This window comes from Gallinula chloropus (assembly GCF_964237585.1).
Source record: "Gallinula chloropus genome assembly, chromosome: 2".
NCBI classification, from domain to species: Eukaryota; Metazoa; Chordata; class Aves; order Gruiformes; family Rallidae; genus Gallinula; species Gallinula chloropus.
This window is the reverse complement of record NC_140086.1, coordinates 51,468,069-51,483,966: the sequence shown is the minus strand read 5'-3', so window position 1 is coordinate 51,483,966 and position 15,898 is coordinate 51,468,069. Positions and strand designations below refer to the sequence as shown.

General features: G+C 41.4%; 1 protein-coding gene across 1 annotated transcript in view; it reads left to right on the top strand.

Annotated features, from left to right (window-relative positions):
- The window catches only part of GREB1L (GREB1 like retinoic acid receptor coactivator), a 144,513-nt gene that overhangs the window by 80,614 nt on the left and 48,001 nt on the right, over positions 1-15,898 (top strand). The window contains exons 5-7 of the mRNA XM_084260386.1: positions 8,583-8,759; positions 11,415-11,591; positions 13,607-13,729. Coding sequence (XP_084116512.1) covers positions 8,583-8,759; positions 11,415-11,591; positions 13,607-13,729 — 477 coding nt within the window. The remainder of the gene's footprint in view (positions 1-8,582; positions 8,760-11,414; positions 11,592-13,606; positions 13,730-15,898) is intronic.

Genomic DNA, 15,898 nt, shown 5'->3' with positions numbered 1-15,898 from the left:
TTTGTGGAGCGGTTTTGTACCTTGTCGCAGCGTACGGTTATATGCGGTGCCAGAAGGAAGCACTAGTGACTGGTAATCTGTTGACATTTTAGGAGGGTAATTGGTGGCAAATGTTGATGGTTTTGCCTTTACCCCTTCTGAATGCAGCTTACAAAAACATGTTTCCTCTCTGTAACAATGTGCCTTCACTTTCCTGTAATACAAAGTGAACAAAGGCTGGCTGCTATGGGAAGCTAGGGAATATTCTTAGGAGAATTTGTTATTCACACAGAATTGTGTTTGCTATGCTTTGGAGACTTGTGAATTGGTAAGAGCAGAGAAGGAGAAAGCATTAAATGATGTATTCCTGAGAAGGGGCTCTGAGTTGAGGACAAGTATCAGTAAAGGCTGCAGAACCACCTGTGGAGAGCAGGAACAGTTCTGATCACTTCTGTTAAAAGAAATGTAGAATAAATTGTGTGGGATGCCAGAGGAGAACCAGCAGGATAGTAAGAGGAAGAAGCTCTGTCTAACAAGGCACTTTGCCTCCCAGGACAAAAGAGATGGTGTGTGCTTACACCTTCTAAATATACCAAGGAGAAACACTGAAGGAGGGAGAAGTGCCGGTCGAGCCCACAGGGCTCTGTGGAAGAGTAGTGGATGCATAAGGCAGTTGTGAATGTATTCAGGCTAAAGACTTAGGATTCTTCAGCTGTCGGTGACAGGTTTCTGGACCAGCCTGCCAGTAGTGGCAGTAGAGCTCAAAACCTTACCTGCCTTCAATACCATCCTTCATTTGATTGTGAAAGAGCTTTTTTTATATGACACCACAAGATCTTTCGCAGTGTCACTCATGCTCTGGTGATCCCTGGTTATGCTTTCATTCCCAGGCAAAAATGTCAGTTGTGAGTCTCCAGTTAGCTGTCTGTGCCTTCACTTGAGAGATCACCTTTCGTTCACGTGCACAGTTCCGTGTTTGCCAGGGGCTTTTGCTGCCTCTGCTCAGGAATGCTTCCTAAGGCTGCCCAGCCTGACCATGTGGCACTGCAAGGATGTGCTCGGCTGCCCAGCGCTCGCTGGGATGCAGACCTCTGTGCTGCAGCTGCATACTGCCACGAGGTTATGCCTAGTTATGCCATAGGTACATAGTATATGTAATTCTGTGTTCATGTAGATATGCAATACTATGCTTTTTAGTACGTCCTGGGAAAAGATGACCTTCCAGGAGCTGCTCTGTCTTTTGATTTTTATCTAGAAATCTTTTTATGATCAGAACACCCTAGAAAAAGGTTTCATATGTTACACCTGCAGAACTGCAGGATTGTTTGTTAGTCATTGTCAAGTTTACCACTCTGAATTTACAAAATCTGTCTCACTCTTCTATTTTGGTTTCAAGAAGCTAATGTAAGAGAGCAGTGGGCTTCTATCTGGAAAAGGAAAGGAAAATAAATTTCTTAGTACTATTTAGTACTAATGATCTGTTAGGACAGTTTCAGTAAGTGTTTGAAACAGCCAGGTTCCCAACCTTCATGCTGTAGATGGTATCTCAGCAAGGTATTAATCTGATAGGTCATCTTTCATCTCATGAATATGCCCTTCCAGAGAGGTAAGACAGGATTGCTGCCATTGTTTACATCCCTTATCTTAGTTATTTAATTACAAAGATAAATGACATTAGGAAAATGTTAAATAATACTGATAGAGTAATTGAAGTCTCTGTAAGTGTTTGGATGCTTTAAACAAAGCATGTATTTAAATGCTTATCCAAGAGCAAAATATTGGTAGTTGAACCTGCAGTTCATAGCTCTGCTTGCTGGAAACCCCATCTCCCGTGGTTTAGCACAGATAGGATGAAAACTGTTTCTGGTTTAAGGTGTTTGTGCTACCTGGTTTTCCAGAATTCAGGATTTATGAAAACACCACTGTTTTCTGTGGCGACTTGTTCTTTAATTCGCCTGCTTGTCAGTCACATGGGTGCAGAAAGTAGATCTTACTTACTCATTGGTTTAAAAAATCAGTGCCTCCTAAGTGACAGTTTGTTGGATGTTCCTCCTTAGCTGGCCATACTATTAGAACCCTGAGCTCCCTCTAGTTAGCCTATTGCAGAGAGGAAATGCATTCCCATTGCTCCTTACTGTTAGTCATAAACGTGAAGACTTTGTAGTCGAGAAGAGTGATGGTGTTTGTGGGGTTGTCTTGTTTGCAAGGGCTTTTATTGTTGTGGCTGTTTCTGCTCAGCACAAACCGTTGTAACTAACATACCCACTCTGTGAAAAGGTCTTTGCTTTCCAACAGGTATCTCAAATAGGTAACCAAATCATACCAGAAGGTGTCCTGAACCGGGTCAGCTGTAGCTTTAAAAGAGGGCCTTTCTAATTTGTGGAATAGCGTTTTATGCAAGCTGTGGGAAACACAATAGTAGCACCTTCCTTTTGTTAGTAAATCCTCAATTTACCTGACGCTTAAAGAAGGGCCGAGGTAGTTTCAGAAGCAATTAGGTAAGCAGGTACTTAACACCTGATCAGTTACTGTGAAGTTACAATAGCAAGTGACAGTGACCAGTAATTCATATGTAATTCCTGGAAGCTAATTCCTTATGCAAATAACCCCCACTTACTGCAGTACAGCAAAGGGCCGGTACCCCATGTTGAAACTACTTCTACTGGTGGGGAAAGGGAAAATATAAACAGATTTCATTTTTAAAAGATTCAAGCGCTTCCAGGTGTTGACCGCTGTGGATATTTTCAGGAAGGTGGGACTGGCTTCGTTTAAATGAAGTGATGTTGGAGAATGCAAATGTGCTTCTCTGAAGTAAAACCAAATGAGTTTTCTTTCAAAGAAATGCAGATAATGTCTGTAAAAGCTATTCATCATTCTTCTTTTTGTGACTGCTCTTGGTATTTGCAAATCTCTAATCAGAATATAAATGCCTGTTCTTTATTTAAAACAAAGCTGAGATCCTGTGGGAAGATGATTATTTTTAATCCAACGGCTCAGCTGTATGCTTTTATTTTTGTAATTAACACATTGATAACCAATTCCATAAAGACAATATAGTTTGGTTTAGTGTCTCATAAGTTTTCAAACTTAGATGCCTGTAAAATGTACACTGAAGTGGCATTCTTTTTTCTCAAGAGCATGTAAGTTAGCACTGCTTGACATAGAAATGTAGGTCATAAGTTAGTGGCTATGAAATGTAAATGGATTTTGCATATTCCAGTTCTTTAATCATGGGCAGCACAAGTTTTGCTTGTACAGAGACATCTCTTGTGTTTCCTAATGTGGAAATGGTTATCTTTCACAGATAATAAAATATCAGTGGAAAATCATGTCAAATGGGAAAAAAAATTAGTTGAGGGTCTCTGTTGCTTGCAAGTTAGAAAAATACAATTCTATATATATAAATATAGCTGAGAAAGGGGTTAATCCCTCCTTCCTCTCCCTACAATCAATTACTTGCTTCCAAATTAATGGTTCTTATGTGGAATTTTTTCATTCAGTTAAAAAATAAAAAAAGCAGCAGGAACCTAAAACTTAGTGATTTGCGGCCCAAAGGCCAAGGGGAAGAGGGATAATGAAGGGCTCTTGAACATACTCAAGACTTTTACTGCACAGAAGAAGATTTGCATTCTCTCCATATCTCCTGGTGAAAGTGAGCCCCAGCTGTACCAGACCATGTTCTGCAGCCCTCTCTGGCTCTCTTGCTGCAGCTGTTGAATAAACAAGAGAAGAGCTGCCAGAGGCTCTGAGGGTTGGTCTGTTTGTGCTGCTTGCCCACCAAGATCCCTTTATTCTCTGCAGAAAGGGTAACCAGCTGAAACTACTTTTACTGCCAGCCCTGTTACTTGTCTCACTCCCTCAGAACATGGGGTTTCAGCAGTTGCTCTGCTGCCTTTGAGGAATCATAGAATGGAAGGGACCCCAAGGATCAAAGAGCTCCAATCCCCCTGCCACAGGCAGGGCCACCAACCTCCAGGCCTGGACCTACACAAGGTTGCCCAGGGCCCCATCCAGCCTGGCCCTGAACGCCTCCAAGGACGGGGCATCCACCACCTCTCTGGGCAGCCTGTTTCAGCAGCTCACTACTCTCTCTATAAAAAACTTTTCCCTAATATCCAATTTAAACCTTCCCTCCTTTAGCTTTAATCCATTCCCCCTTGTCCTCCCATTGTCTGCCCTTTTGAAAAGTTGAAGGAAGCTCGTAGCTGCTTTCTGCTGCTTTGGCAGAGGTAGATGATCCCAAGGAAATTAACTGCAGCAGGATTTGGGAAGTTCAGGAGCTGGTTGAATGACATTGGTGTCACAAAACCAGCGTCCCCTGGGGCAGAAAAGTAATTATAGCTCTTCTGTTACACATCCTGAACATTGCAGAGGCATGTGCTGGCCAGCCAGTCTTCACATACATACCTCTGATCCAGAGATGCCACTAATCAGAGAAAGATGATGGAGGAGATTGTGCAAGGAGGATGAAGGAGAACATGGAAGGGATCTGAGAGCACTTTGGGTGGAGTAAGAGACAATACAGGGGGCAAATGGTAGGTATTGTTTGCAGATAAGGTAGGACACAGCATTTCTCCAGTACAGTCCTCATATCCTAAATGGTGGGAAATATTAACTATATTGGGATCGACAATCTCTCAGGTAAGAGATTGCTGTTGCCTGTGATGGCAGACTGAGGTGCATCAGTTTGTTTCAGTGGGTAGTGCCAAGTTGTCACCAAGTAATGCTTAAAAACTTGTTAAGGTGTTGTGATGGGATTCTTGGGGTTTCCCTACACCTTCTCCTCGGGGGACTCCTGCAGAATGGTGATGTGTAGCTGAAGTTATTTTTCTCCTAGCCTGGACGATTGTAGGGTCTTTGCTTCTATCTCAGAAGTTGCGGAGTGCTGGAACATTGCTTCACCTCACTGGGACATCAAAACCCTCAAACATTGGAACAGGCTGCCCAGGGAGGTGGTGGAGTCACCATCCCCGGAGGTATTTAAAAGGTGTGTAGATGAAGTCCTTAAGGATTTGTCTACAGGTGGACTAGTCAGGGTTAGGCTGTGGCTGGACTCGATGATGTAAAGGGTCTCTTCCAACCCAGGTGATTCTGTGATGCTAAGCATCAAAAGAGGCTCTAAGTTTCTTGTATGATGTTCAGCCCCTCAGTGTTGTGTGTTCTTTCTGAAAGCAAGTCTGTATTGAAACATAACTGTTAAGGCTGACAACCAAAATCCTGCTTTCTTTGGCATTCTAGGAGAGCCAACAAGTCATTCAAAAGCCTCTTTTTAGTCAGTGTATGTGCTTCTGGGCGTTTCCTGAAAATTTTTAGGTAGAGGCAAGGATAAAGAGTAATTGTTTAAATCTGCCTTGAAATCTTAGAGCACTTGCTGTTTCATAATCCTTATCTACAGATTTCCTGTTTGCCCACATTGTCAGCAGTGGGTATTCTTCTGTTTTAAATCTAGATGTAGAGTGGTATTTTCTAACCATGTCAGCTACTCAGATTTCACTGAATGCCTAAATATTGAAGGGTAGTTTTGAAAATTCTGAGCATACCACCCATATGGCATAAACATTTGAATACACACATTCTATTTTAAATCTAAAGGAGTTCTGTTCCTGAATTTATCTGCAACTGTTCATTGCTAAATCGCATTGAAAAGTGTAGATGATACTTAGCCTGGTACCTAGCCTTACATTTCATTAGGATCAGGATGTTTCTAAGAAATACACCTTAAAAAGAGTTTAACATACTAAAATCAAATGGCATCTAATCAGAAAATAATACATTTTGCTTTATATTTGTGGACTTAATGCTTTTCCCCTTAAACATATGTGATTTCTTGTTGGTAAATTATTGATATGATCCATTAATTTGTAAATTAAAACTATAGGCACCTCATTTTAATTCCCTGTCTGGAAAAAGGCATGTGTGAGGGGCAAGTCCAAGCTAGCTTTCAGCTCGAATGAGCTGCTGCTGGAACCGAGCTGATTGAATAACTGAAGAAACTATTCAGCCAAGAACGAGTTGGGCAGATTGTGGGTGTAGGCACAAGACTGAACCTGTGTGGGACCCTGTTGTCAGCAGGCTGCTGCCCTCCAGGAAGCGCTCGCTCACCGAGTCCTGCCTTCCATCTTGTGTGTGCTCATTGCCTGGTGCAGTTCTGAGATAAAACAAAATAACCCCACCAACATTAGCTTTCTTCATATTTGCTGAGGTTTTAAGTGATGGGGTTTAGTGCAGTGAGTAAGAGTGCAGGCACGGTGGTTGGTAATGGCTGAGGCGACACGTGGTTAAGCTGTGGTCCCATTGTGTTTCCAGGTGCTTAGTGTGCTTCTCCAGTGGTTTGAGCTTTCCTTACAATTTCTTTTACAACTATGGACTACTTGAATAATGTTTTAAATTAAGTTTAAGTAATATATGTTAAGAGCTGAAGTCTCACTAGTTATTAAAGTAATTTAACATCTAGTTTCCTATGTTTGTTTTTAACAATATTGAAAGAAAACACATTATTATTTTAATTTTCTTTATTTTGAAATACTGATTCATACAGATGCATGGCTATCTTGAGTATGTTTTGGTATTTCTATGGTTGTAGTGGGAGAGAGATAGTCAGTGGATGAATATGAGATGTATTTGGACATCTTGAAGTAGTTTCTTTGCTGCCATCTGCTCCTGGGAGAGTTGTGAGGCCAGACTATAGCACTGATCTTGCTGCTGGAGGAGTGAGAATTGTAGAGGAACTCCATGCACGAGCTTTGTTCTTCATAAAACCTTCCTCAACTTCTGCCTAAGGGAAATCAGAAACCCTGTGTGATGGATCTTTTCCTGCGGAGGAAGCCACATGACCTGTGCTGTCTCTCACACCTGTCATTTCCTTGCTTGAAGGTAGAAGTTTCCCCAACAAAAATAATATGATGGAGCTGTACAAAAAAAGTGACAGTGATTTTGATCTCTTGTAAGTCCAGTGCTGAAGCTAATGAAATGGTCTTTGAGTGCTGTTGTTAATTTACTTAGTCAAAAGAATCTAACTTTGAAGTTGGCTTTGATGTGAGCAAAATGTGCTCCGATGCACTGATGCTTCACTGCACTGGTGTGGCCTCACCTCAAGTACTGTGTGCAGTTCTGGGCATCACAGTACAAGAGGGACATAAAAGTATTGGAGAGTGTCCAGAGGAGGGCAATGAGGATGGTGAAGGGTCTGGAGAAGTCTTCTGAGGAGAGGCTGAAGTCCCTTGGTTTGTTCAGCCTGGAGAAAAGGAGGTCTATGGTTGCCTGACGAGGGGGAGCGAAGGGGCAGGTGCTGATCTCCTCTTTTTGGTGAACAGCAATAGAACCTGAGGGAATGGCATGAAGCTGAGACAGGGAAAGTTGAGGTTGGATATTAGGAAGAGGTTCTTTACTGAGGGGGTGGCCGGGCACTGGCACAGGCTCCCCAGGGAAGTGGTCACAGCACTGAGCTGGACTGAGTTTATGAAGCATCTGGATGATGCTCTCAGTCACATGCACTCACTTGGCTGGCCCTGTGTGAAGCCAGGTGTTGACCTCAGTGATCCTTATGGGTCCCTCCCAACTCAGGAGATTCTGTGATTTTATTTGACCTGCAGAGGTCCAATAATTGCTGTAAGCTGTCCTATCCAACCTTTCAAAAATCCCTACTGTGGCTGCTTGGTGTGTGGCAGCCACACTCACCCGGAATCCTGAGCTCCTCAAGGCCTGTTGCAGTGGCTGGCCAGAGCTCTGTGCTATCCTGTCCCTCTTTTTTGTGTGTCCCAGCCTGCTACCTGCTCACTGCAGGACATGGAGCTGCAGAAGCTCGCTCCAGCCACTGGCTGTAGCCCTACATTGACCAGTAGGTTAATGAACAAGGAACCAAGGTTATGTTCTTGTTTTGTGTACATATATGCATTTGGGTGGGAAAAGAAAAGCCAGTTGGAGACTTGAAGTTGTGCAGTCCATTGAGACTTGAAGAAGTCAACTGGAGACTTACAGAAAACATGGTATACAACTCTAAAACCAGTGAATTACACTTGCTGGAATTCCTAAAATGTATAGACAAGTTAAAAATTAGATTTAAAAATAGTTTTCCTTTAGTAGTTGGTACTAAAGTTCAGCTATCAATTATTATCATTCCTTTGTATTATTCAGTAATGTTTATGTACCAATGCCAGCGTGTTCCAAGCAACAAGGACAAAATTGTTTCCCTTGAAAATACCGTAGACTAAAATTTGGCAAAGGAAAAGAAATATTCTTTGGCATATTTTAAGAGCTTTTTTTCCCTCTTATCAGAAACTTTCCTCCTTATTTTGAATGCTTTTGAAACATTGAGTTTCTGAGCCATTTGGTGTTTAGTCTTCAGTGACTTAGGTCTCTTCTCTGCCTGAATGTGTTAGGGATGTTTTTAAAATAATGTTTATCTCTGTTCTCTGAAACCCTCAGCTAGTGAGTCTGATGAGATGCTATCTCCATTTCCTCTCTTTCCCTTGCAAAGGATATATTAAAACCCACGGTTACAGCATCAAGTTGTGAAGCCCCATCTGCTTTTGTAACTGATAAAAAGAAGAGAATGAAATGAAATCTTTGTGAAGTTTTATCACTTGTTTTGGTTTGTTTTTTAGGTTTTTGTCAAGCAGGCAAGGATTTACGGTTGGTATCTCTGTGCATGGAGCAAATTGATATCCCAGCAGGCTTCCTGTTAGTAGGAGCCAAATCTCCTAACCTTCCTGAGCACATTCTAGTCTGCGCTGTTGACAAGAGGTTTTTGCCAGATGATCATGGAAAAAATGCACTTTTAGGTAAGATTTTTAATTTTTACTTGTGCCATAGTAATTCAGAGAAAAAAGGTCAGTTCAAAATTATCCGAAGTCATTTCAGCTAATGACCTTCTATTGGAAATACGTTGCGGAGAGGGTTGTTTTAATTAAATTAAATCCATAGCTAAACCTGCCTTAAAAGCCCATTTTGAAACAAGTCCCTGATTCCACAATTAACCACAATCAAAGCTTGGCCATTTCTGTGTGGGCAGAAGTCAATTGCAGCCCTGACATTCTAAATATTAACTTTCCACATACTCTTTATCTCTACTGATGCTTCCAGCGTTTTCATTGAAGAAGAAATATGCTCATGCAACTGTAGAAGATGAGCTATCTATTTTCCTGGGGCTTGAGGGATAAATTCTACCCTTGGCTCCACCAGGACCATTGTTCTCAATAGCAGCGCTGCAGGCAGTTTGTTTCTTAAAAATGTAATATATAGGGGAAGCAAACCCAAACACTTACATCATAATTGGTTATGTTTATGAGCTTTAAAATTTTAATACAAGAATGCTTCTTGGTGATTGAAGACAGGCATATGTGCACTTAGATTTCCTGCCTGGCTCGTAACTGGTACACATTTTAACAGGCCAGTAAAAGTGATTTAATGTATTTTGGCTCCTTCAGCCTGTTTTGAATTTACTCTCTCATTTCTCCCTCCAGTCATTGTGCTGCCCAGAATATATTCAGAAAGACCTTTCAACAGGGAAGAAATTACAATAAAGCATAAATACCCTTATTTAACCGCACTGCTCAAATTCTGGTCCAGACCAGTAACGTTTTGCATAACTGTTGAAAACACCTCGGTTTGGTACTTATGTGCCTTAATATTATTTTCCCTTTAAACCCACTTAATATGCTAAACACACCGTAAACTTTTGGACCTAGGTCAGAAATCCTGCTGGCCTGAGTAAGATGGGAGCTGTTGTGCGATGAGCCCTTGCTGGGTATGATTGAGGATGTGGGTTTGTGGGGTCCTCTGGTGTATATTGCCATCCTCTGAGGAGCTGCTCCACCACTGAGCAGGGGAAACGTCAAGAGTGGATCAGTAAAAGCTAGGTGGTGGTTAGACTGATTAAATGTGGTACTTGTCTTTGTTGGTAAGCCACCCCCCCCCAGCTTTGTAGCCATCATCTCTGATATAATTTGATAGTGAGCTTGGTGACTCACAGCTCTGCTTTGGCATTGCTGATGTCACATATTTAAATGGATCTAGGCCTGGGTAACTGGTACCTGTGAGGAAGGGGTTGACTCAGAGGCTCTGTGTCACCCTGATGACTGTTTCTGACAACTGTTGAGATGCACCGATAGCTCCTGTGGGTTGCAAAGGAGAAGGACTGTTTCAGTGCCAGGAGTAACAGGATGAAGAAATCTACCTCTTGGCATCCTCAGTAACATGGTGGTAAAAGATCATAATGAGGCACAGTAAGGCTAAAGACAATGGCCTTACTAATAAGAGTTTTATGGAAAATGAATTTTCTCAAAAAGAATGGGTATCTTTTCCATAAAATTGTGGAAAATAATAGTAGTAAAGATAAAAAATTGTTTCTGTTACAGGTCTGATAAATACAGAACTAATAAATGGGGGGGGGGGGGGGAAAGGCATTTCTACTAGGTATTAATCTCCCCAGCACTATTAAAAATTGTTATTGATGGTCCAGAAAGAATAGAAAGCATTTCTTCATTAAGGATTTAAAGCAATGCAGAGGTGAGTGGAGTAGCAAGTAAGCCAGAGGAGTTTAACTGTTCAGCATTAGATGATAGAGGGCTTATTCAACCAAGGAGGACTTTAAGGCACAGGCCCATTTCACAATATGCCCTATGTGCTTTGTTCAGGGAGATGTTAGACCAGTGTCATCTCTATGTAATATTCCCATTAGCACAGTTGTAAATGGCACTGGAAATCAAGGGTTCTTATAATCCTCAGTCTAGACCTTCTCCTCTAGAGCTCAGCTCAGCGTTTCATCCCCTTCTGTGAAGCCATGTTGAACACTGCAGAAAAGAAGTCTTCCTGTTACTTTCATGAGAGGTTGTAGGTTCTTGCAAGCATTCTGAAGCACTGCCATGAAATCTTGTCATCAAATGATTGCTTTTAAGATTTTAATAAACTGTAAGGTCCAGCTTACTTAGAAAGTACTTTATATAAAAAGTCTTGGAGAAAAATTGTAGATATTAAGGTGAATTTTAGTGACAAGAAGTTACAGTGGCTACTATGGATTAGGCAGTGTTTTGGGAGAGAGGTGTGTGCAGACTGGAACCCGTGGTTTTTTAATGTAGAAAAAGATTTAATTTTTTTTTTCTTTATGGAAATTTCCTAGCTTGGCATCAGAGCTCTTGCCCTGCCAAGTACTTAGTCCTCTCTGTTCTGTGCAGAGTGGAAAATGGTGGTAGGATTTTGGCATAAATTAGTATGACCTAGAAAGAAGGAAGAATTTCAGAAAAGTTAAGACTAAAATCTGCCTGTGTTTGGCTGCTTCTTGACACACGTGTGCTGAGCAGGACATCTACAGAAGCTGTCTGTCTGCAGGCCTCCAGATGCTCAGAACTGGGTGTGCATGTAGGTTAAAACACCCTTGTTCCCAGGAGATAGAACAAGTAATTTGATCTGTATGTATATCTTCTGCTTAATTCTTCCAGGATTTTCTGGGAATTGTATAGGCTGTGGAGAAAGAGGATTTCGGTACTTCACAGAGTTTTCCAATCATATCAACCTGAAATTAACCACTCAGCCAAAGAAGCAGAAGCACTTAAAGTACTACCTAGTAAGAAGCTCCCAAGGTGTACTGTCAAAGGGACCCCTTATTTGCTGGAAAGGTAATAAAGGTGTATACTCACTTAGCCTTTCTGTTTTATTAATCTAGTGTGATGTTGAATGAGAAAATGAAAGTTGCTGTAGAAAATGAAAGTTGCTGTAGGAAATGCATGCACTCAGAAGGAACTGTAGAAGATGATTTTCTTTACTGCTTGAAGGAAAAATTCCTGCTGGTTTCACTGAAGTCTGGATTTTGCCAAAGAGGTTTATTTGTTAACAGTAATGACACACTCAGAAACAGTTGTCCTCTGTCCCCCCAATCCTTCAGTGGGTGTCCTAAATCTGCCCTTCTTAGGCTGTGCAGTCATCTTGGTTGGTGTAATAAGGTTGCTCAGCCTGCTGATTCTCTTTGTGCCTGAAGCAAGATGACTCACAGCCAGGGCTCCAACACTGACTTTCCACCGATACTCATCTTAGCAGGTGCAATTCAATCTGTCCAATGCCTGAGGATAGCTAGCACACCGTAAGATTAAGAAAGCTTAGGTCACTGGTCTCAGGGAAAGAAGAGAAATTCTGTATTCTCTTGCTGTTTAAGGTGTGTTTCACACTGGGTTTACCCTCTGCCAGTGCTGCCTCTGCAATACTGTTGTGTGCTAAAGAGATGGCATTTGTGACTGCAAGGCAAGGTGGTCATGGGGTCTGTTGTGTGAGGATGCAGTTTTTTGGGGCTAGACCCATGCAAAGACTCCAGGATCCTTGAGAATGGTTTACCTACTTTGCTGTCTGCTAAGCTGGTGTATATGCAGGCTGTGGTCTCACTCAGTAAAGACTGAGTTTGATCTGGTGCCTGTTGTCCCAAAGAGGGTGATGTGAGGAGAGGAGAAGCTCCACAGGAGGACTGACACGCATCTGAAGAGTCACATCCTCATGCGAATGGCAGCATGACACCAGAGAGAGATGGTTATCACCAAGCTGTATGAGTGATTATAGTACTGTATCAGTTTGTGGTTCAAAGGGATCCTGGTTTCAGCTGTTTTTCTCAGTTACAATTAACTACTGCTTTAGAGTGGATGTGATTTTCAGCTGCATTTTTTCACAAAAAAACTAGAGAAAGATTTAATTTGGTAGTCTCTTTTTTGAAGTTCCAAATACAGAAGTAGAGAACCTTATTTTAATTTTAGAATCTTTGTTCTGAACCCTCTGCCTGATGCTTATGGAGTTGAGGCTGGGGTGTGCCCTGTAAACACTGTCAGGGTAATGCACGTGAGAAACTATTTTAAACCTACTGATCACAAATGTAAAGGTGCAGAAGAGAGTTATTTGGGTCACTTTTGGTTATATGCTGAATGCAAGTGTTTTGAGCACCCATGAAAGTTTAGAAAATTGGCTAAGAATTGACCTCATGGGCATTATTTTATAGGAACTATCCACACACTGATAACCTTCCATCTGGTAACCCTTCACCCTTTACTTACATTAAAGTTGTAATTAGAAGAAGAGAAATGCTGTTAAACACCCCTTTCTCTTCAAACAAAACCTGATTAGATCTCAGTTTAAAAAATAGATGAATGTGTGATTTTTAAGGTCACTTTCTCCTCCCTCAACTCAGTTTTCATCCAAAGAGACACTCACAGCACTGAGATCTCCTTGAAGGTTTTGTGGAGGCATACTAAGAATCTGGGTTTCAGCACGATTTCTCCTTTTAAAGGGCGACATACGACGGTTTGTATAAAGGTTGTGCCACAGAAGTCGCTGAGTGTTTCCTGGGATCTGTCCAATCCCTTCAGATCTCTTGGAAGCTGCAAGCTGAGGGCTCTTGCCATTTTGCAGCATCTGGTCTGTATTTGCCTGGCCCTCTGAGTGGCCCCCAGGGAATTTTTTTTTTTCCTAATTAGAAGACAAAGTTGACTAAACTGTGAGAGCTCTGTTTCCATTGAGCACTGCCGTTTGCCTCTGTTTGCTGTACGTGCTGTATGTATGCTTTGCACATTTTGCCACCTTTCGCCACCGTGTTGCTGAACTTTCTCTGCTGGAAGGCAGGCCTTGTTGATATGTACTGTAGCTGCTTCGTTTGCAGAATGTAGAAGCAGGCAATCATCTGCTGCTAGCCTCTCTGCTAAGCCAAATTCTTCGGTGTCACCGTCCACGACCCCAGAGGGTGGATCAGCTAATGGATACAAATCAGGGTTCACTCAGACAGGTAGGAGCTGAAAGTGCTATAAAGATAACCATTGGGGGTGGTAAGTTACCTCAGATGCTGTTGGTTCAGGGATGCTGTAAACAACTGGGTATTGCCCTCAAGCTGTGTATAGGTTACAGCAGGGAGGATGCCTTGCAAAATTTGCTTTGTGAAAGATTAAGAGCTGTGTGAGGTTGAAGGTTAGCTTAGTCCTCATAAGAACTAAGTCAATTAAAAAGTATTAAAAGTTCTTTGGATTCATTTATTTGATTCTGTGTCTCCTTATGTTTGTTTTGTTTCATTTTTTGTGGTTCTTAAAAACTTGAATTACGCATTTATAGGGAGGTGTTTACTTAGAATATGGACTACATTATTTGTCTTGAAAAGAAAAATAATCTCCTTTTGGGGTTAAGGGGACAGCTTTTATTTATTTGCTTGCTTATTTATTTTTTTAAATTTTATTTCACACAAGGGTGTACTTAGAATAGCAATTTCCCCCTACGCATCCAGTGGTTTTGTGTTATGTGAGCTAGCAGGCATCTCATAACTGTTCTTGAAAGCCATTAACGGCATACTTAAACAAGGAGAAGCTATAAAAATAAAATGGACGTTGACTGACAAAGAAGCAGCATCTTTATTTCATTTTTTAATTTATTTTTTGCAAAAAGCCAGTGTGCTTTTCTGTGACCTTTTTTCTTGTTGCTTTGCAGCTTCATCTGTGCTGTTGTGTTTTTGTGTCTGTCTGTCTGTGCTATTTCTTGAAGCACTGAGAACAGGAGAATGCTTCCTGTTAGTCAGTGTAATTGATTGATATGTATGTCCCAGAACATACGTATTTTTCTGGACGAGTATGAAATGCAGATGAAACCCCAAGATTTTAAAAATACTACTTCTGCTTACAAAGTATGTTAAAAAGGAATAGCAAACAAAAGCTGAACATATGCATTCTTATGGAATTGTAATCGCTGATCAGTATGTTCAGAGACAGTTCCCCCAGTTGGTCACCCCTGTCTCTGGTTAGGAAGCCGGACGCTTTCGGCTTTGATGAAAATGAAATCACAGTGTTATTTAGGCATCTGCATTTCATTGCATGTGATCCCTCGGCTTCCAGATCATGGCATGAGAACTGTGCAGATGCATGAGAACCTATTTATTTGAAATGACAAGTGATCCAATATTTACACAGCTTTGTCTCCTATTGTACCTGCCAAGTTAATAGATACACCTTTTATATACTGCTTTCTCCTTATCACTCGCTGCAATTTTCAGTCTGCTCCGTGTTTCTGTGTGTGACTGTTTGTACTCTTAGGTCATGGCTGTCAAAACCTTTTCATCTCCTTCTGCTTTATCTTCTAGTGGAGATAATGTCACATGCATACATATGAATCCCCTGCGAGGGGGAGAAAAAGGGAGGGCACCTTTTTTTTGGTGGCGTGAATTCTGACATGTGTCGCCTGTGATGGAGATCTGACTTAGCCTCTCCTGGGCTTTGCCTAACTGTACTTCCAGTTGAATTCTCAGTTGTTTTAAAATGGGGGTACTTACTAGCAAGTTGCTTTCTGAAATTGTTTTCTGTTTATTGTCAACTTGTACCCATTTTTTCTTTTTGAAGTTGTGTAAATGGCTCTGTTCTGAACAGGCAAGTTCTAAAAGGCACACGTACACTCAAGAGCACTGCCCTGAAATGGTAATTTTGTGATAGATGTTAGAGCAGAAGAGGCTTTTGAAATGCTGTAGTTAAAGCTGACCCTATGGTGTGGGCATTACAAGGCAGTCAGATGTCTGGTCCTCTTCTCAAAACGGCATGGGAATGTGCAGTCTTGTTGCAGAGGAGAGGCGACTGGCAGTACAAAAATGCCTGAAACCTTGAGCAGAATAAACAAATCAGTTTAGCCAGATACAAAAGAGGGAAATTCAGGTGTTAAAAGACAGCTACAAACAGGGGTTTACAATAAGATGAACTATTTTAGTAACTGGTAGTATTACAAGTTCTGCTTAGGTACTAGTGTGATGTTTTTAATATATAACAGCCACATCTGTGTTCATAGATAAAATGTCAAGAAAATATATTAGAACTACAGAGAAGGAAAAAAACCCCACAAGCCCCCTCCCCACAAACGTAGTTTTTGGACAGTTTTCTGTGAGGAAAACTTTAAGGCTACGTGTTTCCTACATCATTTATAGTGGGAG